General features: G+C 41.4%; 1 protein-coding gene across 12 annotated transcripts in view; it reads right to left on the bottom strand.

Annotated features, from left to right (window-relative positions):
* The window catches only part of CTBP1 (C-terminal binding protein 1), a 182341-nt gene that overhangs the window by 62900 nt on the left and 91928 nt on the right, over positions 1–27513 (bottom strand). For 2 of the 12 annotated variants that reach the window (XM_054633960.2, XM_054633955.2), the window contains exon 1: positions 3537–3764. The exons of 9 other annotated variants lie outside the window; for them this stretch is intronic. Coding sequence is in view for 1 of the 3 variants with exons in the window: in XM_054633955.2 (XP_054489930.1) it covers positions 3537–3576 (40 nt within the window). In the remaining 2 variants the exon portion in view is untranslated. Of the gene's footprint in view, positions 1–3536; positions 3766–27513 lie in introns of those variants that run through there. One more of the 12 variants, XM_054633957.2, reaches the window with a different exon arrangement.

Genomic DNA, 27513 nt, shown 5'->3' with positions numbered 1-27513 from the left:
CTACTCTTAAAGGCAGGTCTCACACACGAGCAGCCCAAGTGCTCCAGATAAGCTTCAAGAAATACAGTTATACAAATGCATGGCACATAAGTCAAAACAAAATGGCAACAAGAACTTTTAGTCCAAAACATCAGCAGTTTCAAGTTTTAATTCTCTTATGTGAAATACCACTGTATTTCAGATAAGAGAATTAAAAATCATGTTGCTTCTCAGCATCTTTGGTTAAATGACATTAAAACCTGTGCCTTTTTACACACTCACTGCTGTTCAAATTGCTTTCTAGTAAAATAAGCTTTTTAACTTTTTTTTTTAATATTTACAGTATCTACGTAAAATAAGGTACTTGGGGAGAACGTCAGTTTTCTCCCCAAAAGGGATGACCCAGCCTAGTCAGTGATCTGCAGTAGATGTTCTCATTTGATAACAAGGGATTGACTTTATGTTTCAAAACGTTGGCAAGTGCACTACTGTATGTGCACGATAGCACTTCACAGTGTGCAGCCCAATCCTAATCTCTCGGATCACACTTTTGGCTAAGAGCTGCAACCCACTCTGTTTACACTGCAAATAAAACAATAGCTCTCAGAAATGGAGAGATTAATAAATTGAAGGATCACACATTTCTAACAAAGGGCAGACACTTTTTTATCTTTATGATGCAGAAGGACAAGTCAAGAGGTAACCAAACTGACAAGCATAAGGGCACCTGTAATTTGTTTTATCATGCTATCAGAACTCCACAGGATGTCAGAGTATCACAGCATATACAATATTTACGTTTCTACACATAGTGTACTGTGTTCTCAGAAGCTGCATGCTCCAGCTATTCCTTAACTACGTATGACAACACTCAACTGAAAAATTCACAAAGGTGACTGGAGGAGTTTCATTCCAAAATAGCAGTTTCATTGACTAAACTCTTCTACTGAGCATGACTACAGCATATCTCGGGATTATTACTATTTTATTTGCCAGTTCAGTAATGAAACAACACATTCCCTGATGGAGAAACACTGAAATCTCTGTTATTTGGGGGGTATGGGGGGGTGTTTACAGAAAGACAGAGAACACACCCCTGACTCTGCATCAATTTACACCCTCAATGCCATCAAACAAACACAGAGAAGCTAAATTCACGTCCCAAGTATTATTCTATATTAACAATGACAAAAATGAGGGAACAATTTAATTCCCCCACTTTCTCTCATCTGTTTATCAATTGCAGCCACCTCATAAACACCCATTTCTTGTCCAGGCTGGAAAAGAGGCAGGTTGGGGGCAGAGGGTTGTTTGTTCCCTTTTGGTTTGAAATAATCCGATGAATTGCCAATGGGCAAAATATTTTGTCACTACCTCACTCTGGGGATGGCTGACATAATAACAAACTGAAGAGGATGTTATCTGCCAAACATTAAGGAATTCCAATATTGAAATCTTGCTGCCTTTGGGGGTCAATAAAGAGCAACATTACAAAAGACACTAAAGTTAGCAGTTTGGGCTGCTAATTTTACATGCCTGCTTCACCAACGCACAGCTAAAAATAGATAAAACAGATAAGAGCACAGAACAAAGAGATGCACTGGACAATTATCTTTCTGCTGGCAGTCTAATTTATACTCAGCTTTTTAACCCTTCTTTTTTATAAAAGAAAGAGATTTTCAAAGTATTATTTAATGCAATGTCAATATGAAATTATTAAAGAATGTTTTATTTTTCTTAGTATTTTCTTGCTCCCATCCTAGTGGGACAGAATAATGAGATTTAAAATATTTTAATAAGGGCATCAGGCTACTTGCCAAGGGGCTCGAATACTAAGTAAGAATATTTACATCTTTTAAGACCCTGGAGGAGGAATCAGTGCAATGCTCTTGAAACACGTACATCACAAATATGACAGTTAATTTTAATTTACCAGAAAAGAAAGTACACACTCACTTCAGTTTATTAGGCCTCATTATTTTCAATGAGGCTAAAGGGATGATTATCTTTAGCTGCTCTAACATGGCCTAAAAGCAAATAGTCTTCCTCATAAGGACAACACTTACTAAAATATAAGGCTCTGTGAAATTGTTCAATTTAACTTACAACAGGCGAAATTTTAAAAACCAGCACTGCTAACAATATTTTCTACCATTATTCTGTCCAGCTCGGTTCTATGACTTAAATCCTGACTTTTGAATTTAATTTTTAGAGGAAAACAAAGCAGCATAGCAGTCTGACTCATATCTGCACTGTAAACAGGCTTATTCTATGCTTTCTAGCCTTCTTTTGGTAACGTTTGCTTACAAAATGATAATGTTTATAAACAGAATCGACATTCTGTCTCCTTATGTCTGGGGGCAAGAAAAAAAAAATCACCTTCAGATTAACATGACAATTTATGCCCGGCAATTCTAGAGGCATCACCCTGTGCATATTATTCATGTTACCTTAAAAACAACACCATAAACGCATGCTTGAAAAAAAATAAAAGTAAGGGAAAGAAAGAAACAGAGAAATTAAGATTTAGGGTGAAGAGCCTTACCTCTGACACACAACCCGTCCGCAGCTCTGCCAAAACCATCCCACCAGCCAGGCCTTAAGCACTTTTTTACAGCAATAAAACGCCGCTTTTAAACTTCCTGTTTATCCAAACACCGGCCCAGCTTTCCCGCAGCTCGGAGCCGGCACCGCTCACCCCACGAGCGAAACCCAACACCCCAAAGCTGCCCAAGAGAACCCAACACCCCAAAGCTGCCCTGGCAGACCCAACACCCCAAAGCTGCCCAAGAGAATCCAACACCCCAAAGCTGCCCTAGAGAACCCAACACCCCAAAGCTGCCCTGGCAGACCCAACACCCCAAAGCTGCCCTGGCAGACCCAACACCCCAAAGCTGCCCTAGAGAACCCAACACCCCAAAGCTCCCCTAGAGAACCCAACACCCCAGAGCTGCCCTAGAGAACCCAACACCCCAAAGCTGCCCTGGCAGACCCAACACCCCAAAGCTGCCCTAGAGAACCCAACACCCCAGAGCTGCCCTGGCAGACCCAAGACCCCAAAGCTGCCCTAGAGAACCCAACACCCCAAAGCTCCCCTAGAGAACCCAACACCCCAAAGCTGCCCTAGAGAACCCAACACCCCAAAGCTGCCCTAGAGAACCCAACACCCCAAAGCTGCCCTGGCAGACCCAACACCCCAAAGCTGCCCTAGAGAACCCAACACCCCAGAGCTGCCCTGGCGGACCCAGCACCCCAGAGCCCTCTGGGGCGCAGCTTCAGCGCCCTTTGAGTTCGGTACTTCGGGAGGACTCGCACCCCCCGCCCCTCCGCCTCTCGTTTTTATTTCCCTTTATGTTTTCACCCAACCTCAAAAAGCGGCCACCGGGCAAAGTTGCGCCGGCGCTGCGGCCGCCAGGGCAGCCCCGCAGCCCGCGGCGGGGCCCGGAGCGGCGGTGACGGGCACACAAAGCGCGGCGGCGGCGGCCGCTCGTGTGTGTCCCCCCCTCCGCCCCGCTCCCCGCCCGCCCCGCACCGCGGCGAGCAGGCCGGATGGTTACCTAGAGGCAAGCCCTTGTTCAGGAGGTGCGAACTTCCCATGGAGGCGCCGCGCTCCGTCCGCGCCCGCCGCGGGGAGGAGGAGGACGGTGAGGACGAGGAGGATGCCGGGGGGCAGCGCCGCTCGGAGCCGCCGCGGCAGCCGCGGCATATGGCGGCCGCTCCGTGGGCGCCCCCGAACTGAGCGGCGCCTCGGTGCGCGCCCCCGCCGCCGGGCGCGTCCCCGCCACCGCCGCGCGCACGCGCGCCCGCCCGCCCCCGCGGGAGGGAGGGAGGGGCGGGGTGGGGCGGAGGGGGGGGGCGTGGGGGGGAGCGGCCGCTGCCGCCGCCGCCGCGCCCCCCAGGCTCGATCTCTTGGTTCTAGGCGGGCGCCGAGACGAACGAGACAGCGGGGCGGGCGAGGCTGGTTCGGCCGCGCGCAGCGAAACCGGGACCTGCCCTGGGACGCGATGTCGCCACTGCTTTGTTTGGTTTTGTTCTGTTTTGTTCAAACTTCGGCAAAGTTAACGCCGGCTGCGTTCACAGAGTCACGGAATGGGTCATTTTGGAAGGGATCACAGCGGGTCATCGAGTCCTACCTCCCTGGTCAAACGAGGTTTTCCCAGAGCGCGCGGCTCAGGATTGAGTCCAGACGGGTCTGGAAGATCTCCAGGGAGGGAAACTCCCCACCCTCTCTGTGCAATGTATTCCGTGTGCAGTCACTGCACAGCAAAGAAGTTCCCCCGCACGTTCAGGTAGAACTTCTGCCCATCACTTTCTGCCCGTTCCTGCCATCCCCAAATATCAGCACTTCTGGTGTTTCGCTGTATTTGTGATCTGGCTAAGGCTTTTCCCTCACGAACTAACAGGAATGAAAACAAACCAAGCCATAACGCTGTAATTTTGCTCCCGGTAAGGGTCAGTGCCTCCTGCAGCTCCCCTGATCCGCCCTGAAGAGCCCCTGAACTAACCCCGCGGTCTCCGCAGGGTCGGAACCGCCGCGAGCGAGGGCAGCTCTTAGGGAAAGAGCAGCGAATTGCCCAAAGTCAATGAATCCAAGGCCGATTTCTTCCCCACGGGAACGCTCCCATCGCGCCCACGTGGCCGCGGTCCCTCGGGGTCACCCCGCGCCCGCCATGCCCTCCCCGCCCGAACAGCGGCGGCGGCGGCCGACGCGAACCAAAGTGGTGGCGGCGCCCCCGCGGCCGCTGGGTCGGCTGACGGCGGCCCCGCCCGGGCGCGGTGAGGGAGCGGCGGCCGCCATGGCCCCGCCGCCTCCTGCCCCGCGGCTTTTTTTCTCCAGAGCGCCCGGAGCTCCGCTCCAACCCTCCCAGAAACTTTCGCTCTACTGGCACAGCTGCCCCTTCCTCTTTGCCAGCCGCGGGCGGGAAGCGGAGCCGCGGCCGTTCGCTCGTCCGTCCCCACCCACAGCCCAGCCCAGCCCAGCCCGGCAGCGAACGTCCCTTCTCTGGGTTTTTCCAGAAATAAAACGATCGTTTCCTGTCAGCAAACGGCCCCGGCATCCCTCAGGGACCCGGACCCTCTCGGATAAAGACAGACACTCCTGGGTAGCAAACAAGAGCAATTCACTGGGAGAACGGACAGGGCTGTCGATTTTTCCCCGGGGTTTTTTGGGAGTTGGTTTGCCTATGAGGGGAATATTTGAACCCAGAGGTTATGAAGGGTGGTTTCAGCCTCTGAGTTGTGTGGATTTCAGGAATCCGCTCAGGGCACAACTCAAGGATTTTAGCATAACAGGCAGCCTTCAGCAGCTTGGCTCCAGCTCCCTAAAAACTTGTTTTCCCCCATCATTTCCCAGGTAGTGTGTCCCTTTCATGGGATTATCCACCGGGATTGGGAGGTAGCTCCCAGGACAAGTTTATGCAGCCTCTGATTTATCTTCATTTTCCTCCTGTATTCCTGGGAAAGACTTTTGTGGCTCAGCACAGACGTCTCAGACATCCCTCAAAGAACAGCTTCCCTAAATTCTCACTGTGCATCACTAGGGCAGCATCTAGCCAAGCGCCTCATGTGGGGTTTGTATAAATAAATTTGGGTTTAATCACTTTAAAGTGGCTAACCACTTTATTGCCATTTATAGATGTTAGCAAAATATAAAAACACATACATATCAAAGCTCTAAGGAGAAAATAATTATTTTTTTTCTCCCTCACTGCTTCAGTTGCCATGTGGCAAAGTATCAGGAATGAGCATTAGGGGGTCAAACACGCTTAAACCACAAGAGAAATATCTGTGAATACCAATATGGATATGAAAATCTCCAGAAAAAATAAATTACTAGAGGAAAAGGAAAAAATCAAAAATGAAATTAAGAATTCAGTTGCATTTTTTAATAGAGAGACATAAACAGATCCAGGCACTGAGACCATGTCCTCAGTGGGGTTACATGACTGGGCAAATGTTTAGATCTAAACTGGAACTGCTGCTTCGGGGAGGGAGGGGAGTGTGGCGCAAAATATTATGACAAGGGGAGTGCTCTAAGTGAGGATAAGTTGGCATGATGAACAGATGGAGGATTCAATAACAGGAGGTTATTAATACTGCAGTTTGGTATTCTCTACGCTACTTCGTGAAGGGATTCATATGCTTGCTCTTTTTCCTTTTCTGATTGTACACAGACCTAACAAATACACACGCTGTAGGTAACACGGGGCTCAGGTCCACCTGGCACACCCATCACTAGTTCATGCTTCCTGGGAAAACATCCTGGGCTGGATCTTCAGCTGATGCTGACCGGACCAACAGCGCTCCCTCCAGCAGCAGCAGCAAGCCCAGTTGCACCTGCTGAAGGAAAGAGGTTATCTGACCCCATAGCCCCAGCCAAAAGGTCTCTGCACCCTGCTCGACAGCTGCCACGAGGCACCTGCTCTACAGAATAAACTATGCAGACTCTCAGGATGGAAAAGAACATGAAATAACTCAAGCAAAATGGAAGTTTCCCTTTAGAACACAATGCAGTGCTCTTTCTGCCTCAGAAAACTTCCCCAAATTCAGCCCCCCTCCCTTGCATGGCTGTCAGTGGCCTAGTTTTGGACTGGACATGAGAAAATCCAGCAGCAGAAGAGCTGACTCCGGCCAAGCCTCTGGTTTCCCCCACCCATTTTGCTTTCTCCAGCAGTCTCTGATCACCTCACACTCAGTTGTCATCTTCACAACTTTTACACCATGGCTCACAGGGCTACAATACATCTTTCACAAAGCCTAACAATCCCCATCCTCTTACTGCATTTGGGCACTGCTGTTACTGCAATCTCTTCTTTCAACAGCAGTGTAACACAGCTGAGTGTCTTCTGTGCCCTGCACTAAGAATTATGGCATTTTTCAAAGCCCCCAAACTGTTTCTTGGCTTCTTATGAGTCAGCTGGAGGAGCACATGTGCTGCAGAGCACATACATTGTTTTAAGTGTATCTGTTAACAGCCACATGTATAATTTAAGTACAAGTTTTATTCCCCTCAGAATGGGCAACCATAAGGGCATGACCTTGGGCTTTCACAAATTCGGTGCATTAGGGCACACTATCTTTAGCAGATGTGACTTTGAAGATAGTGAAAGAGGAAGTTTTGCTGTCTTACCCCCTAAGATACATGTTGAATGTTTTCTCAAGTGTATAGTGAGGTTTGACAATTCTCTTACACAAAGATACTGCTATTGTGTGCTTACAGATTTTCTTTGGTTTGTCACAGCCGTGAGTGCTGGTTCTTTCATGCATGATTTTGCTTTGTTATCAAACAGACGTCATTCATTGTAACAGTTTTTAAAGCCATAAATTTAAAACCTTTATGCATTTTTAATATCAAAATGCAAGATTATGTTTCAATGGAATATCTTAACTTTTGTCAACAGTAAATCTTGCAGATGCTATTATGAGATCCTAGGAGAGATTTATGTCAGAAGAAAAGAATGGTTGGATAAAGAGGGCCCAACATTTAACCTTTATCTTAAAATAGATTGTTTAAATGTATAATCAAACTAAGTCAATTCGATTTATTTAAAACTTGGAAAGAAAACTTTGTTTGGATTTAAATATTTCCTTAATTCCTTCACTTAGATCCTGAGAAGCATTTGTTTATATAACACACAGAGAGATCAGCCTACTTTGATTTTGCAATTGCGTATTTCAATTACAGCTTCTTTTTTTTTTTAGTTATAACTTCCCCTGTGTGCAACTTCCCACAGCAAGAAGTTAATGCTTTCTGGTTCATGTGAAAGTCATTTTGGAGAAAAATCTTCAGGTTTTGAGGGGAAAATGGGAAAAAAAAGAATAATTGACTAAAGAGAACCACCTCATCTTTAAGAAATTGCAGTCATTGCAAGCATGAAATAAAATAGAGGACCTTCATCTACTGTTAGAAAGAAGGTGAAGGATGAAAGTAGTAGATTAAAGTTCCACTTAATGAACAAGAAGTTCAGCTGTGTCAAACATTCAAAGTCATTTTTGAAATGCCAAATGTGCATTGCTCCTTTCTCAGATTGGAACAGCTCTACTAGGTCTATGCTGGAAATACAGAGTGAAAAAGCTTGTAGTGAGCTGGATGAATGGATGAATAAATTCCCTTCAAGCCACTGAACACAAAAAACCCTCTCTCTTCTGATGTTATCTGTATGAAGTGACTAAGGGATATTCTTCTTGTTCTCACCCTCTTCATACAAGTGCTAAAAACATAAGAACCCAGGGTCAAATTAAATCCTCTGCATTTTCTTGTTGTCGTGAAACAAGACATTCTATTTTCCATCTAGTCAGGGGGAGTTACCAGACCATCTCCAGGATGGTCTGTGTTGTGGCTGAAGAGAAAAAGAAGACAGAGATGAACAGCAGAAGAAACCTATCAAGAACCATTAGTGGATGTCAGCCATTGTCCATCTGTTCACAGTGGAATAAATCCAGACCTGAAGGAACAATTGCAACCTGCCCCATATGGCTCTCTCCCTTCTGCGCTGGCAGGGCTTCTTTAGGGATTTGACATTGGATGAGGTAAAGGAGAAGCAGCACAATCTGTGTTCCCAGGAATGAGCAGCCAATTAACATGAAAGGACAAAAAATGGGTTAGTGACCCTGGGAAGGTTTTCTCCTCCTCACCTGTCTGAAATCTTGCTCATTCAAACCGTGTAACTGGCATAGCTGAGGGTCCTGCTATTAATGAAATCTTAAAAATTTACATTTAGCTACTAACAAAATTCTGTGGACAGTGGGAATCCCTCAGTTGTGTGGGAGACCACAGATCCAGTTGTCTCCCAAAGTGTTAAAGAAGGCATTTAGAAGATATTACACTCACATTCCATTAAAAATTATAATGCACTATGCTTTCAACATAATGAACCAGTGTAACAACATTCTGCATTTACTTTTATAGAACTAGATTATTGAGTAGTAATTTACTTCTCAAGTTTTAAATCAGTCTGGGCCTGGTCATGAAGCAAAGTGCTATTTTTTAGATGATTAAGGGAAGTAGGCTCTGGCCTATGCAGAATAGTTATGAAATCTGACTGTCTCTTTAGAATTATAATGAGAACCAGATACTATTTATGATGCTGCATTCTGCATGCAAAAAAAAATGAGATCTACATATTAAGGCCAACTGAGGGGATCAAAACCCACAAGTCTGTGGTAGATTCAATAACCTGCTTGGCGGTGGCAATTTCACAGGTAATATGGAGAATAATGAACCATCCAACGGCCTAAACAGAACCAGTGGATGTCCTGAGTGAACTTGCTGCTGGGGGTGTCTTACTGAGCTGCTGTGTCATTTGCACTCTACTATCCTCCACCTCCTCTTGAGTTCTAACACACTTGGCATCTTATTTTTATCAAAGATGTACAACAAGTAGCCAAGGAAAAAAGCATAAGTTGTATCAGAGATAGTTTTCAAGTTCCCAAACAATTATATTTGCATTTGTGACTGTCATTCATTCACTAGGTGGCATAGAAAGCATCATACTTCCTTGTTTCAAACACACACCACAAGACTGAGGATGCCCTCAAGAAAAACTAAACACATATGAAATCAAAGCCACATCTCACTAAGAATTTAGCTGGAGTTTCGTCTGAAACTTAGCACAAGTCTTACCCATCTGAAAAACCAGCAAGGATACTAAAGGATGAAAAAAGCAGATCAGTGTTACATGAAACTGTCAATTTGTTGCAAAGGACCTTAGGCACAACCACACACTGGGATTATGTACATTTATGACATTGAAATGAACTCTCCTGCTTTGTCAAATTTTCTCAGGATGATGACAAGTTACCAGGCTTGAATTTCATCCTCTGCCAAACTGAGCACTGCTTTGTATCACCATGAAATACTGCACTACCAGCATTCCACTATCACCTGCTGCTAAGATGAGCAAAAAGTGACCTCTAGTGAATCCCCACAGCAGCTCCTGACACACACAGCACCTCCCTGGCTGCCCCTGACTGATCACCTCCCCCTGCAATTAAAATCTGATCGTGCTGCACCCCAACACCAGTCAGCAGCTGCACCCCATCAGCCAAGATCTTCAGGTACCTGCAGTAACCCACACTGTGCACAGCAGCTGTAACAAGCAACAGAAGACATTGACTGGCACATTGAAAAAACCTGAACACATTTGCCTCAACAGAGTAAAGCCTGCCCACTGATAACTGCTAGATAATTTAATGGACAACAATAAAACATGCAAGCTCTATCTAGAGATTAAAATTATTTAATTTAATTTAAAAAATAGTATATCCAGAAATTTGTGAACAAAATGAAAAAAACATTCTATTAAATATGTACAAATAATACCAATGTCAGTGATCTTTGCATTCTAAGAAAACAGGAAATCTAGAGTAGAGAATCACAGTAAGCAAAGAGATGGACAGTGAAAATCAATTTCATATTTACAACATACAGGCTAGGCAGTCCATTACAGTGAACGGTCGATGGTTTTAGACCAGTAAAAAGAAACTAGCAAGGTTTCATGTGTAAAACACAAAGAAACATATTCCATGTTCTCTGCCTCCATGTACCTGACAACACATATTTTTAACCTTCTCCTAATACGTTTATCTTTTCCTAACAAACATCTATAGGAGGTTATTGAGAAGGCCACCTTTTTGCTTTTATTAAACCAAAATACTCTTGTGCAGCTCTTTTACTTTCTATTCTCAAGACTTAAAACTGAATAGCTGAAAAGTAAACTGCAACTTATCCCTATGCAAGACTCCCCAAGATGTAATTCCCATCCATAAGGGACACAAATTTATGTGATTTACAGAGTGATGTGGAAAAGAAAAATTAAAGATATTGAAAACACTCCCTTTGTATAGCTGAATAAAGAGAGAGCAGCATGTTCTCCTAGCAGAAAGATCACACTACTTATATTCATGTAACACAGAATTTCAGTACAGAAGCAAAGGCGGTTCAAAGAGGTGATAATCAGTATCAACAGATTTACTGCTGTTTGAGCTGATCTGTACTGCCAAATACCCTGACTTACAGACTAAGGCAGCACTGAGCATTGTGATAGGATGGTATTATTTAAAGATTAATGGATAAACTTTCCAAAGGCCTTATCATATTACATGAAGAAGATACTGCAGAGAGAACACATCTCATGGAAATGTTTGCTAAATTATTGTCTTTTTAACGGTTCAATTCCTCTACACAGGAAAACACCATCTGACAGGGATGTTTTGTTGAATTTGTATCACAGCACAGCACAACTCGGGTCCTACAAGTGTCTTCTGGGAACTCCATCATCTCACAACAACCATTACTCTCGACACAGCAGGATCACTGGTGCAATTTTAAACACAGCTCTTGTTGTGCCAGGCAGGCATTGCCAAGGTGGCTGGGCTGACACATCTGCAGCATTTGTGATTCACAATGGCACTGTGGAAAGCCCACAAAGATTTCACCCTGAGCTATGAACAGAATCGTTTGAGGTCACTGACTGCAACCCTTAACCCAGCACTGCCAAGGCCACCATTACACCATGTCCCCAGGTGCCACCTCTACATGTCTTTTAAATACCTCCAAGGACAGTGACTCAAACACTGCCCTGGGCAGGCTGTTCCAATGCTTGGGCACCCATTCTGTGAAGCAATTTTTCCAAATATCAATCTAAACCTCCCTGGCACAACCTGAGGCCACTTCCTCTTGTCATGTCCCTTGTCCAGGTCCTTCCCCTGAGTGAGTCACCCTGTGACAGAAGGAGATCGGGTTGGTCCAGCAGGACCTGCCTTTCATAAAGCCCAGACTGACAGGCCTGTAGCTCCCAGATCCTCCTCCAGGCCCTTCTGCTGGATGGGTGTTGTGTTTGCAAACCTCCAGTCCCTAGGGACCTCCCCAGTGAGCCAGGACTGCTGGGAAATGAGAGAAAGTGGCTTGCAGAGCAAAACAAATGACATTAAAATAAATTCTGTGACAGTTTTGAAAGGTAAATTTCCTGGAACAGAAATTGAATAGAAGAGGACTTGGAACATTATGTTCCTTTTGAAAGCAGTTTCAATTAATGCAGACCATGTTGAATATCTTGCTGCTTTTTTTTTCTCATTTATTTCATCAAGACAATTACTTGGTTTCCTAACATATGCTGTCTTTTTCATGAAGCAGCGTATCTTATACTGCTTTTATGTAACAAACTATTATTTTTCACTACACTAATGTGTCATCTGAATTACAAGATCACAAGTAACACAATAAACATTAAAAATCTGCAATCAACAATTTTTAAGTTTTCATTTTTATCACATAATTCCAAGGAAGATCTTAAAGTATATAAAGCCTATTTTTTTTCCTTCCAATTCTTATGGTTTCTTTGGTCCTGAATAATTCTATGAACAGCTGAAGAGTCACTGATATCAGAATACTCTCATATTAATTTGTAATATTTTATGTATCTGGAAGAATGATCACAGTACAGGCTTGTAGATCACCACAGGAAGAAGAAAGTTCAGCAGACGTAGACAAAAAGGGAAATACTTCCATGCAAACAGATTGGGTTCTTAATTAAAATGATTTGATACGCCTTATGAACAGTGCAAGTTATATCACAGATGATGAAGTTACCTTAGGAAAAATGTACTTTAAATTAACTACTGGAAGCTAAAGACAACTGAGCTGTAATAATAAGTAAATGTATATAGATAAGGTATAAATAATTAATTCTCTTTTCCTGAAAGACCTGGAAACAAATGGGAACATGCTGTGTATGGCTGTACTGTGCTGATCTCTAACTGAAGTGGCTTCCCAGCCCCGTGACCCAGAAAGGTTAAAGTTTGTGTCTTTCCCAGAGGCTGCACCTCTATGATTAACATCACAGAGAAGCCCACATCAGAAAGAACTATCACAAGAGAGGAATGAACAATAATTCATGGAGATAATAAATAGTCGAAGGAGAAAAAGAAAAACAACCCTACTTTGGTTCAATGAGTATTTTGAAAGTTTTTCCTTTTATGCATCATAACTGTAACTTTTACTAAATACCAAGCACTGAAGGAGATGATTTATTTGTTTTTTGAGGTTTTACAATCACAAGCAGAATTAAGTGTTCCCACTCTATTCCTGAATCTTTCCTGACAAGAGATTTCCAACTCTACTAAAATCTATGGATGTTTTCAGATGTAGACAGATGTCTGAGAGGCCACAGGCTGAGGTCATCAAACTCATCTCATTTGTGACCTGAGCTTAGTCTCTTGGCTCTCTTAAAAAAAAAAAAAAAAAAAAAAAAAAAAGCAGGGGGGGCAGGGGGAAGGGAAATGATGGAAGGGAAAGGACACCAAAGAAATTGTTTGCCAATTTATCTAGGAATTTTTTCTAGTTTGAATCTAATAGCACACACAGAGTTTGGTAACATAAAGCCAAGATGATGCACATTGAGAAGATATATATAATATACACTTGGTCATCTATCATACACTGCTCCTCACAGCCTAATTATTGTTTATGACATTATTAGCAGTCAACTGTCTGTTATTTTCTGCACATCTAACCAACCAGATTTTCAAGAACTCACATTTAAATCTCATTTCAAAGGCCATTTTACTGCACTGAGTTAAATTGCTTAAATTTATATGTATTTTACATAAACCTTCATTTATCAACAAACAGCTCAATTTCTTGGTTCTTGAAGCACTCAAAGAAAAAAAAGTACCATGCTGATGCTGACATCATTTTGGCTGCTTAAGGGAAGATAAAATTGGGTCTCTCAAAGCTGCAGGCAAAATACTACAATGGATAACAAATATTCCTTGTGTATACATGATTGGAACGGCTGTCTCCATTGGGCACTGACTGAACATTGTGGAGCACAGAATGGATTCAGAGAATATTTTATTGTTAGAGTCAGTTCATGTGGACATGCAGTATTCAAACAGTTTATTTTACAATTGCTGCTACCTGCTCCCTGACCCCAGAGATGCCTTCTTGCTTAAAACAACCATCAAACCTCTGAAACACTACAGAAATCCACCATGTAAATAAATAAATATATATACTCATGGAACAGGGGTCTATTTAGAAAAAAAGCAAAGATTCACTGATGGCAAATTGTCTGAATCTTTTTCCCTCTGATGGCTGCAGGGTAGCCTAAATTTTTACATATAATCCACTGTTAGGATCAACACTGTTTCTGTTCTGCTCTTAAAAAAAAAAAAAAAGAGGAAAGGAGAAAAGAGGTTTTGCACAGGAGCATTAATAGTTCCACTTGCCCTGTGGCAAATGGGGAAAATATGTCAATGTGAATTACTGTACTGTCTCCATGGATCAAGATTTCTCTTAGTGCTTTCAAAATTCCACTAACAGAAACAATTGCTAAGAGCATTTGCTACTTAGCCTGCTATGCTGGAATCAAATAAGACCCTAGGATCAACTAATGCTAAAATATTATCTTCTATATTGATTTTCTCTCCCTACATTAACTGAGGAAAGAAACAGCTAAATAATTTCAGCTGGAAAGAACAGTCTATTGCTCTCACAAGGACATCCAAAGAACTTAAATAATCAAGATAATTGCAAAACAGATTTTTGAGCAGCTTACACTACCAGAAATGTAGAATATCACAGTATACTACTTCTTTCTGACCCAAACAATTTGTAGTGTATATATATATATATATATATATATATATATATATGCAACATCTCTCTCTCCAGAAACCAAGCTCACCCACAAAGATGCATTAGAAAAAATAATTCTAAAAATCTAATTGTGAGCAGTTGTACATGCACATTCAGATTCAAAGGAGTGAGCCAAATACTAATAAATACATTCCAAGTCCATTTTCTCTACTGGAAGGCTACTTTATGGGGGTTTTACTAAATTCTTTTTTAATATATTTTTCCTAATACTAGATTATGGTCTCAATTAATTAATAAACATTATAAACATTAAATTTCAGCAATTGTTGAAATTCTTGGGCCATTGGGCACATCTGGTATGAAAATTTATTTCTAAACTCGATCTGGCCAACAAGAATGAACAACTAATGAAATCCAGACACTGTGTACTTACACACTGTTGATTATTTCTATTAAATAGCAAATTATTTTCATTAGAAATTAATAATCTTAATTCTTATACTACATTCATCACCAGGATTCATAAATATTTAACAAATTCATGTAAGGCAACCATGAAGATGCAACAAATGAGAGCTTTGCAGGATGTCCAAGTTAGCACACTACTGACATTCTGATTTAAGAAGTTAGTGCTCTACAAGGCTGATAAAAAAAACCACATATTTAAAGTATTATGATCAATTATCTTAGGACACATTTGTCAATGAAAAACTCTCTCAGTAAAGATATTTCTAATGGGTATTTGTCATCATCTTCACCAACAATGTGGACATAAATAGAAAATCTTTGCAAAAATTACTTGGAACATCATAAAAACAATAACAACTGACTAAAAAATAATAGCAAAAGTGCAATCATGCAGTCATTTTGGATCACAGATAAATAAAGAAACAAAACATGCTTTAATAAATCCAAGATGGAAAGCTTTGCCATTAGAAAAGACTACTGTCATGACAGGATAGGGAAAATTAGAGCCTTAAAAGGGAGGTGCAACTGTGTGAGCTCCAAGAACCACACCTTGGCATGAGGAAGTCATGTTTCCTTGAAAAAACCCTTAAATTCAAGTATGGAGGAAATTTTTGCTATTGTGGACAGGATTACCAACATTATAAATCTTGAACTGCTGCTGCCAGCTCTGGCATCCATATTCTGTATGGGTGAAAGGCTGCAGAAAGAAAAACTCAGTGCTGGAGAAAAAAAATGCCTTGAAGAACACAATGTACTGAGATTGCCAAAAAAGCCCTGAGAGATAACATGATTACACTTTGCAGGGGGAAATACCAGACACTAAAAGCCTGCCTAATCTTAAAGGAAGACATCATAACACTGAGCAGCTTAGAAGCTCATTCAAAAGTCTGTATTTTCTAGCTTATTTTGTTGTTGTTGTTCAAGTGGATGTTATTGACTATACTACAAAGGTTATGGTCATGTCTTTATCTCCTGAATGCTTCAAATGCCATTCTGAAAGAACAGTCTAATAGAACATCAGGGGCTGAATTGTATCAGATATGTAAATGATACAAAGAGGGTTTGAGGTAACCTGGTAATTCCTTCTGGATCCTGCACTTTGGGGAGTTACAGCTCCAAAAACTTCAAGCTGACTAATGGTTGGTCACTGCCTCACTCCCTCCAGGAATGAACAAACAGATGAGCTGTCTCTCACAGAGCATCATCTCCTGATATCAGTCTCCCCCTGCTCCTGGCATCCATTAACAAAAAGCAGTTACTACTGAGAAGCTGAGATGCAGAGAGATGTCTTAGCATTAACCAGCTGATTTCCAGGAGAGAGCCCGTGGTGATCCCACTGAGAGCACCAGACACAAGAGGAGAGACATTTCTACAGGGCTTCAGTGGGAAGCCCCACACAGCATGGGAAACACTGACCTTAGGGACTTTAGTTCTAAATTAAGAAGTTCTTTTTACTGCCATTCAATAACTGAAACAGTCTGGGGCTCATGCACTTGGGTATCCAAGTGCACCAAAATGGGGTGTCTGGAGAGCAGGGATGAATGAACAGATCACAGTGCTGGGTGCTCCAAGAGCAGTCTGGAATGAGATGGAGTTTGTGGCACCTTCATCACCTCACCCAGGGAATGCTGCTGGCAGAAATGTCCTCCAGCAGATAATGGCAATGAGTCCTGAGGGACCAACACTGCTGCCTTGCTCACATTTAGCTCAGTCAGTGCTTTTCTGAACACGTTGTCTCTCAGCACTGCAGGACTATTCTTGTATTCTGTCAAGCAGAAATGTTTGCTGCCCATCAATTTTTGGTATTTAACTTGCTGACATCCTAACTGATGACACAGCTCAGACTTTTCCACTCAAGTCTGCAAAAAGTTGCACAAGACAGAGCCTGGAGAAATTCTGCTAGCAGTTGCTTTTGTAAGGGAAAAGGGGCACCTCAAAACTGGGAGAAATTAGAAGGATTAATGCACCAACCAACATTTTGGAAACATACAATCAGTTCCTGATTCTGTCACCAGTCTCCTATCAACCTTGTGATGCCAAACCACTTCCCTTCTATGTATCCAGGTTCCTCATCTTTAAAATATGTATAATATTTGCCTATTAAACACTCATGCTTGCTGTCAGAGCAAATCCATAAAATATTTAGATATCCCACTACAACTGAGGAGTCATTCTCCATATGACTAAGGAGACCAAGACAGGCACACATTCATCCCTGGTGTTGATCTCAGCTGTGTCAGCAGTGTGGCATCATTCTGGTTCACAGTGGATATGGTAAAGATTAGACAGTGCTTCCCTGTGAAGGAACACCCTATAGCATCTGTAGGAGGCTGATTATCTAACCTGCAGTTTGCAATCCCCCTGATCTGTCTCATGTCCATGAACACAGATCTGTCTCCCCCTGATCTGTCTCATGTCCCTTATGGCCAGTAAGTTCCTACTGCTAAAAAAATAATGCAATATAAACTTGAAGGTCTGTAAAATTACATTTGTTTCAATACAACTACCGTGTTTTAAAAGTATCACATCAGCCTTCCATTGAATCATATTTTAACATATTTTTGTTGACTTCTGCTAGAGCTGAACATTTTACTCCTACATGATGAACAGAGTTGATGAGAGAAGAGTGGTCCTTTCAAAGGTAGATAAACCTGGCAGGTCAAGATTAAGAAAAAAACTTACTTTCATTTTAAAACAAAAATTCAATTAGGAAGCTAAACTGTGAAAACTGCAATAAGAATTCTGTTGGGTAAAACCTGGAAAGATCACCAAAACAGTAATAAATTAATCATGGCATATGTAAAGGAGAAATTAAAATCAATAAAAATTGTATTCATGTGTTGCTAAAGCATTTACACCACCAAAAAACCTACTGTTGTTAGAATCAAGAAAAGACTGTAAACCCCAGTGTGGTATATACATTTATTTTTTAAAGCCAGATATACCTATGTTGTACAGAAGAACTAAACCCAGTGGGTGTAAGACAATGCTGCTCCCTATGAGATGGCTATCTCTGAGCTTTTAGCAATCTGTGTAACTGTACTCCAATCACAGCCATAGCCATCAATAATAGATGTCAGTGCCTCCATCTGCCTGGGCTCTTCTCTCATCCTTAATTTTTACCCAGCAAAGACCTGCACGTGTTTAACTCACCATGCCTGTGCCATGGACATCCCACCCCTCAGGTCCAGACACACAGATCCTCTGAATCCAAAATTAAACCAAAATCTGCCACAAAGTTGACTCCTCATTCTCCCCCACAGGACTACTATTAATTGCACAAAACACTTCTTAGATTAAAAAATAATCAAATATTTTCCTGGGACCTGAGAAGCACAGCACACACTTATCACTTCTGCAATAGTTATGGTACAGGAAGTAAGTGTGAACTGTGCATAGGCCTACAGTTTCCATCATCAATTTTCGTGTTTTCCAATCTATTGGGAAAATTGAAAAGTCATTTCCTTGATGTTCCTGAACTCAATGAAGATTTGCCATCCAAGTATGCAAGACCTGCATATGCTGACTGAATTTTCCAATTAAATCTTTAACTATTTACTACATAGAATGACATTAACACAAGCTAATTTTTGTTTTTCATGGCTCTTAAAATAATTCTGAACATGAAACAACATCACTGTTATTCAGACAATAGTTTTCAGGATGTTAAACTGAAAGACTAGAGGGATTCAATTAAACATTTAATGTAGATGACAGTTAAGTGTGCCAAAATAAACCTCAGCTCATAGCTGTAGTAAAACTTTGAAAGATTTTTAGTAAAATAAATCCATATTTTATTAAAATGCTTGCTGCAACTATTGGAATAACATATGCCATCGTAAAATAAATGTTTAAATCAGTACTGTACCTTGCCCTGGATAATGCCTGCCTTAAAAATCAATTGTCTTGGTAACTCGTTCTGATTTTTAGCAAAATACAGATAATAAGAACAACCTTTTACCACACATTCTCTTGGCTAAATTCTCTCTCCTATTACAAATTAGCTATAGGCAAGATGATAGGGGGAAAAAAAGTGAACTATAAACACGTATTTATAGGATGAAAAAATGGCCTCTTTGCTGACATCAGTCTCAGAAAGCAGAAGGGGATGATTTCTGCCATGGAATAATCTTTCCTAGGAAAATCCTTCCAAACTCCAGAGCTTGCTGCTCCTGCAGCCACCCTCCCACCAGGATTTACCCATTTACCCATGGTCAGGTGAGGGCAGCACAGACGTGTGGATCTGTCCCATCTTTCCACAAGGGCTTAGCAGAACCTGACCCCTTGCTCATATTTCAGACCTTAACAAATGATTGATTAATAAAAGCTTCTGTTTCCCTGCATGTTGACAGAGCTTCCAAGACAAGGCTGTTAGTCCATTTAATGGGGGGAATAAAATCTCCACTGGCTTTGTCCTACCCTTCTGCCTCTCCTTCAGCAGGCTCAATGCAGATCTGTTCCCAGTGGAGGCCTCTTACCATGACTGGAGTGGAGAATGGGCTGAGAGCAGCCCCAGGGAGATGGACTTTGGGGTGCTGGTGGGTGAGAAGCTCCACATGGCCTGGCCATGTCCACTCAGCCCAGAAGCCACCTGTGTCCTGGGCTGCATCCAAAGCAAGGTGGGCAGATCAAGGGAGGGGGCTTTGCCCTGCTCTGGTGAGACCCCACCTGCAGAGCCGCCCCCAGCTCCGGGCCCCAACACAAGCACAACATGGATCTGCTGGAGCGGGTCCAGAGGAGGCCACAAAGGTCATCAGAGGGCTGGAGCCCCTCTGCTCTGGAGACAGGATGAGAGAGCTGGGGTGTTCAGCCTGGAGAAGGCTCCAGGGAGACCCTGAAGCACCTTCCAGTGACTAAAGGGATTTAAGAAATCCAGAGAGGGACTTTTGACAAGGACATGGAGTGACAGGACAAGGGGGAATGGCTTCAAACTGACAAGGAGTAGGTTTAGGTAGATGTAAGGATGAAATTCTTCACTGTGAGGGTGGTGAGACACTGAACAAGTTGCTTTGAGAAGTTGTGGCTGCCCCATTCCTGGCTGGCAGTGCTCAAGCCAGGTTGGAGGGAGCTTTGAGCAGCCTGGTCTGGTGGAAGGTGTCCCTGCCCATGGCAAGGGTGTTGGAACATGATCTTTACAGGCTTTTCAACCCCAACCATTCTGTTACTCTGTAAGCTAAACAAGTGAAAACAACAAGTTTTGAAATCTGGAGGCACTGGTTGTAGTCAAAAGCTGCAGTTCTACTCTGGTATCACTGCCTGCCTTCATCTGCTACTGTTAAACGAGCAAGATCTTCTAACACAACAGATCCTCCTCCACTTGCTATTGTCTCCAGAAAATAAAGAGTAGATGGCACTAAACACAACCTCTGAGCCCCTTCATCCAACCAGAGCTTTACCCCTCTGCTTGCCCACCTGACACAACCATCCCACCACACACCTCCAGCTTGGATAAATAACACTGTGACAAAAAGCCTTGTTCAAACTGAGAAAGACATTATCCACCACTGTCCCCTGATCCCCAGGGTGAACCTGCCCACACAGCAGGATCTATCTGAGATAAATTCATGCTGACTGTTCCCAGTCACCCTCTTCTGCATCATGTCCCCAGAAACACATCCCAATCCTCATAGTACCCCTGTAGCTGTAAGAAGCTTTTCCTTGCCCTTGACATTCAAGTCTCAACCTGAGCTTTGATTTTCCTAGCACTGTCCCTGCATGCCAGGGCAGTATTTCTAAATTCCTCCTTTGCAGCCTCTCCCCTCTTCCACCCATACCCATGGAATTCCCGTAGATTTCCAAGTTTACTGGAGGCTGTGTAACGACTCTGCAGATCCAATTTACACATATCATTTCCTGAGCAATTTAATCTAATGATTTGCTTGCACGTTTCATTCAAAAAGAAGGGTTTTTTTCTTTTTAAACAAAGCCAAATTTAAGGAGCACTGACATCTATAATGGGACTTAGAAGGCAGCATGTGAGTAGCATTTAAAGGCCTATTGGGAGCAAAATTACAGCTCCTAAGAAGAGTGTGGCTTCTAAAATTTAATTTAACTGTTGCCTAGTCCTCTTCTTGAATTCTTATCTGGACTAATCATTACAAACAATGAGGTGACTATTCAGAAAAATACCCATTTTTAGTATTTTAGGTGCAGTTTGGGCAATTAAAAAACACAACAACCCAGATTAAGCAGTATTTCCTAGAGTCTTCTCTTCCAGCATCCACAGAAATACCATCCTGTGGTACATTTTTGTAAATGTGATTATAAAGTCGTTTTTATATATGACATTTTAACAGTAATTGTACGAGCACAGCTAAGTAATTGTACTTGAAAATTCTATGATGGAAACAAGTTTTCCTGCATTCATCACTACTGAAATGAGAATGCACTGGGTCTTTCAATAAATAATAACCTAATTTCTGGATGTTCTAAGTACAAACCTTGTGATTTAAATATAGCTCAGTCTGCTAAATGTTCCTATGAAAAAAAGACAATTTAGACCTCCATCAATTATAACAGATGGCAAACTGATTTCTGTTCTAGTAAAAAGTTTGCTTGGGTTAAATAAAGTTCTAATTTATTTTTTCTACATTTTGTTTTATTTAATTAAACTGCCCTAGAGATGAAAAATGTGGTCAGGTTATCAAATATTTGTCCATAAATAATGCATAAAAATATGGCCATTTCATTCCTAATCATTTATTTAAGATAATTTTCTTAAAGTGCATTTAACATTAGTGATTTTGATGTTCATATCTCAAACCACATGGACCAAATCATAGGAGTGCAGCCCAGAAGAGGTAAGGTTTCAGATGTAAATCCTTGAATTGAGTAGGGGAATGTAGTAGGGCGCTGTGCCAAGGTGGGATTTGTACCTGAAACCACTACACTTATAACTTTAATTTACTGAGATTGCTCTTCAGAGGAAAACATTTGAAGGAGGACTTTCTCCCACTTGCAGCCAGGGCAGGGCAAGCTATTGGGGCTGCTCTGAAAAGGAGTCAGTGAGCTTGGCCATCCTGCCCTGAGTAACCTCAGCTGGTCTCTCCTGACCCTCAAACTCGCTCCTGCTGTCTCCCATATTGAAATTCTAATGGTTTGCTCCTCTTAACTTCCATGGTTAAAATGACCTAATTTTGCAAATTTTGACATTTCCATGAGATGATGCAAGAGGAAAAAAAAAAATCATCCTGTGGAAAGTAACATTTTTGTGTCCTACTTCTGATGCAAAAGACCTGTTAAGTCCTGATGTTACCGAGTCAGCTTCATTTGTCCTGATCTGCAGTATCAGAATGAAAATTCCCATGACATTTCTCACAACTCCATACACAGGTTTATGCTTCCTACATACTTTGTGATTTGATCACTTAAGAAAACCCAAAAAAACAACAAACTATGTGGACTTCTATAACAAATTCGTGAGTTGGAATCACAGACATCACAGTCACTTTGGAAAATCCACACAGATATCCCTCAACATAATAAGAAAATACCAGAGTCGTCTCACAAAAGCACCCTTCAAGTTTTGAAGTGCATCCTAAGAATAAAAATATCTGGACTTTGATCAGAAAAGGAGCAAGTTCCAGAGTTCAGGACCTCCTGCTGGCTCCTCTCTCCTCCATCCTTTGGTGGCTGCTGGTATCAGTGGGAATTGCTCACGCTGATGTGTTACAAACCACTGCTTCTACATTTCAAACTGAACCTCCTCCTCCAGGGAACCCAACTTCAAACTTTTCTGCCCCTCTTCTCCCTGCTGTTTAAATGGAGCTTTAACTTTGTAACACAGAAAAAAAAGTCTTTAAGCATAGCAAGCCATTCCCTAGATCTGCAGGAAGAACTGCACAGCTAACAGCATTTTTGACCCCCAAACCCCTTACTGGTGCACCTCATCCCAACATTTAGGTCCAAGATGGGTGCAGGCTCATGCAGGGCACCACTGGAGCAGCAGAACATCTCCACTGCCCAGCTGAGAATAAACCAATTTACAGAGGGAGATTTGTCTGCTTCCCACAGAAAGCACACCAACAAGCCCACACCCACTGCTCTCTCTCTTGCACCATCACATCCCAGACAAGGAAAAGCTGAAGATCCTGGAGAGCTGCTGCATTTTGGGTCTGCACCATCCCATTTATGCCCATGTAACTGAGGTTTATTGTTCTCCTGGAAAACAGCAACGTACATTTCCACTCCTGCTTTTACTACGTGTACTTGTCAACAGGATTTTCGTCATTTCTGCCTTCAGCACAAATACTTTGATACCAAAGGTTGCAAAGAAGATGAACACATTTCATGTCAACATGGAGCAGTATGAAAACAATAGTCCCTCAGGTCATCAGATTTACTTGAGTTTTCTGTCGGGTGTTGAACAGGGAGATTTCTTGCTGGGAATGGCCATTTCATGTTCAAACTAAAGGGAAGGCCAATACAGCTGTGCCATTGATTAAAAAAAACCAACAAACCAACACCTCCAGGAAGTAAATATTTACTCTCTGCTGAATAACTGGCATGTTTGGAGCTTAACATGATTTTAAAAGGGAGTAATCTGCTTAGAAGGTATAACCAGGCATCTAACAATAATTTATATAGTGGCTTTCTACAGGCACAGGGCTATAGTACTTCCCAAAACAAGAACATAAAACATTGTGGTGAATGTTGAGGAAGGCAAGGAGGAAAGGAGAGTGATCTTTGAAGAATTCAAGGCCAGGCTGGATGCATCTTGTTCTTCCAGTTGGTCTAGTGGAAGGTGGGAAGGTATCCCTGCCCATGGCAGGGGGATTGGAATGAGATCTGTAACATCCCTTCCAACCCAAACAATTTTATGGTTCATTCTATGATTCCTAAATGAATTTTATATTTCAAGGTAAAGCTTTGTAACTGAAATATAAAGCAGAATTGAAAGTGTTCCTCCTGCTTCAGACATTAAATAAAAGTGGAACAATAATGGCCAAATGGTATCTCTCAAATCCATGGGGATTTGAGCAGCTTTTCCTTCTGAAGATGAAATATTGGACTAGATGAGATACTACAGGTCACATCCACTAACTCCACAGAGCAATTGAAGTGGAACACACCACAAGCAATATATATGCATACATTTGTGTCTGTGACACGTCCAAAAAACCCCTCAGTGTTTGGGTACCAAAATACAAATTCAATGGATGCAGCCAGGCCATCTCCAGGATGTTTAAAGAGGATTTTGTGAGTTTTGAGTGAGGCAGAAGCATTATGTTTTAATTGCCAGCCTTTACAACCATGTAACAAAATACTTCTAGCAACTGAAGGCACAAATGTGATGATTAAAATATAGTCAATCTTGCTAAGCTGTCCTCCAGTTGAATGCAGGGAAGTAATTCTTTTCCTAAATTATTTACAAAAGATACTTGTGAGAGGCAATGTGCCCGTGTTATTGCTGCTGCAATCTTTGTTTCCTTAACCCAGGAAAATCAAGAAGCTAAACTGAGAACACACAGAAAAGGAAGAAAACAGTGTTTGCAGAACAAATATCACACTTCTCCCCTCTGGAATCTTATGGGTGTCAGTGCTGTGTTATTTGGAAAACTGTAATTCATCAGACCTTTCAACATGTGTCTTTTGGAGACACACGGCCTGATGCAACACAGAGTGCAGGTGGCAAACAAAAATGCAATTAATCTGTCAAACAGCACAATGAAATGCTGAAATACATATCTGAAACATTCAAACCCTGAATCTCCTCTGACCACGATGTCAATTTTTCCCTGAGTGGGCAACATGAGAGGCACAGAAGGTTCTAGAATATTGTTTTTATCTGGAACATCCAAAGGTGGCAACAGGCTGAGTAATTCTGAGCAATATTCAAATGGTAGAGCAGGTGGGGGGTTAAGCATTGACCTGCACACACAAAACCAAGCAGTTTTTCTTTGAAGGAAATAGGAATTATACAGAATTCCTCATTACAGGTCATAGCCAAAGCTACAAATGCTTCACCTAATTACATCTTCAGTGCTACTCCTACTATTTAACTTTTCAGTTCTTCTAATGGCTTACATGGTCCATCAGTGCACCAATACAAAAATTCAAGAGATTATAATAAGTATTTCAAGAAAAGTAGCACTGAGAGCACCAGAGAAGAAATTTAGTCCATTAAATAAAAATAAAAATGGATGAAAGGGAAAACAGTTTTTAAAAACTAGAAACCGATGGGGTAAATAACATCAACACAATGTAACTTCTGTATTTTAAAAGAGCAATGAGAAATTAAAAATTAAATACTGAATCTACATTTTATTAAATTATTTTAAAATTGGATTTTGCATGTTATAATGAAAATAAAAGTCAGTCACTGGATTTTGTACATATTGCAAGCTTTTGACTGCTTTGACATAAAGTATCTATGTGAAAAGAAACCAATTCAATCACAAAAAGATAATCAATGGCTTTCTTGCCAGAGGCAGAAGTTCTAGAAGTGCAAAGTGGTTTGTCATTAATTTTCTTTTCTTGATTCTGCTGACTGTTACAGTGCAGTGCAAGATCCATTAAACTCTTCCATCCAGATTTTGGTAGGTACAAAGCAAAGAATGCTGCCAACCCAACACACCATTATCAATAAAGCAAAAATCACAAATCCCAGAAATATTCCTCTGAAGGTGCTGAGGGAGGAAAGGGGAAGAGAAGAGAAGGAAAACAGTGGGAATGCTGCCATGAAGATTTAGGGGGAAAGGATCAGTGGCAAATGCATTTTTTTAATTACCACTGAACCAGGGCTCAAAGCCAGGCTGGGTGGGGCTTTGAGCCCCTGCTCCAGTGGAAGGTGGCCCTGACCATCTCTGAAAGTTCCTTCCAACCCAAACCACTCTGGGATTGTAAGAACAGCCACAAAAATGGCTTTTGAGCCACTGTCAGTTAAGGATGACTGTGCCCAGGCTGAGCCACCCTACTGAAGAAAAAAAATAAAAATAAAAATAAAAATAAAAATAAAAATAAAAATAAAAATAAAAATAAAAATAAACCACCCAATAATAATAAACTAGGACCATCACCATCACCTTTAGAGACCCACTCAGTGTGTCCCCAGCAGTGCTGGAAACACCAGCCTCCCTCCAAAAACCCTTTAACCTGCCCTCAGTGCTGGATTTCCTCACTGCCAATAGCCAGCATGACTCTGGAAAACCTTGAAATTTTTAAAATAAAAACTTGGGAAGAGAGCAGTATTTTTAACTGGTCATTTATATGGAAGTGTATTCTTTCAGGTGTTTCATCAGCCCTTTGACACAAAAAGGGTTGTTACAATTTTGCACTTTAACCCCAGCAAGTTCAGGGAGGAGTGGGGGCTGTTTCTATACAGACTTTTTCTTAAATGTTTTTGGTTTTTTTAATAATGACAGAGCAGCTGAAATTCTGCTTCTTTTCTTTGGAAAAGAAAAAAAAAATGAAAGAAAGAGGAAAAACCCTGAAAGAAAACACACTGAAAATTGGCACTATACATCTAATGCAAATTAAGTGGAATAAACAAAATCCATTTTATTTTTTTTAATGGAGTCAGCAACTACCAGAAGCCAGATGACCTCTGGAAAAAACCCTAATATGTACTTACAAATAACAAGTTTACATGTGATTTTGTTTTACTTATTTAGCTCCTACTATCTCTTCACCATCTGTCTGTTCCAAGAAGGTTTTCTTCTGGCCAACTGAGTAGTATACATAATGCAGTGGACAGGCTGACTTATTTGAGGTGGGTGATGAGAACAACTTGGACATCCTGACAAATGAGATAAATGTCCTGGCAGCTGGAGCTCATTTGATTATAGGCAAAGTTACAGTAAGAAGTAAAATATTGCTGCTATTGCACATTTCACCTATTTTTTTTTTTCTGGTAACAACAACTTTTAAAACAGATGCTATTCTCTTTTATTTAATATGAAAAATGAAAAATGTGTATGTTGAAACTACTACAGGTATACAAAAACACATTTTCTATATTTTCAAACACATTTAATTATTATCATTATGTGTGAGTCCTGGTGTTGGTCCATTATGTTTAGAATGATAGAATATTTGCAGATGGTTAATCCCAAAATAGTTTTATTTCAGTTATACATATTTTTATACTAGTTTTTACCTCACTTTTACATTAAACATAATGTAAAAGCAACAGTTGCAAGTACAACTGTAAATCAAGTTTTACTCTCTGTAAATACTTTTGTCTTTACAAGAAATAGGAGAAATTTTGTATATACAATAATGAAATCTATTTTACAAATCACATTACAGACTTTACTTTCAAACCAGTATTAAGGTACAACTAAAGCTTTTGCTTATCATGAGACTGTAAAATGCCAAACACTACTAAAACAAACTTTCCTTTTTGTTAAATATTTTGAAGAGTGCTAGAGTGAGTGCTATATTTAGTAATGGTGAAACTCAACAGCTTGTAGAATTTCTTACAGTGAATGCAAGCAAGACTCAACCACTGCTAACTGCACACTACA

Source organism: Agelaius phoeniceus, chromosome 4 (assembly GCF_051311805.1).
Source record: "Agelaius phoeniceus isolate bAgePho1 chromosome 4, bAgePho1.hap1, whole genome shotgun sequence".
In the NCBI taxonomy this organism is placed as follows: Eukaryota; Metazoa; Chordata; class Aves; order Passeriformes; family Icteridae; genus Agelaius; species Agelaius phoeniceus.
Note: the sequence above shows the minus strand (reverse complement) of the source record. Positions and strands in the feature narration are given on the sequence as shown.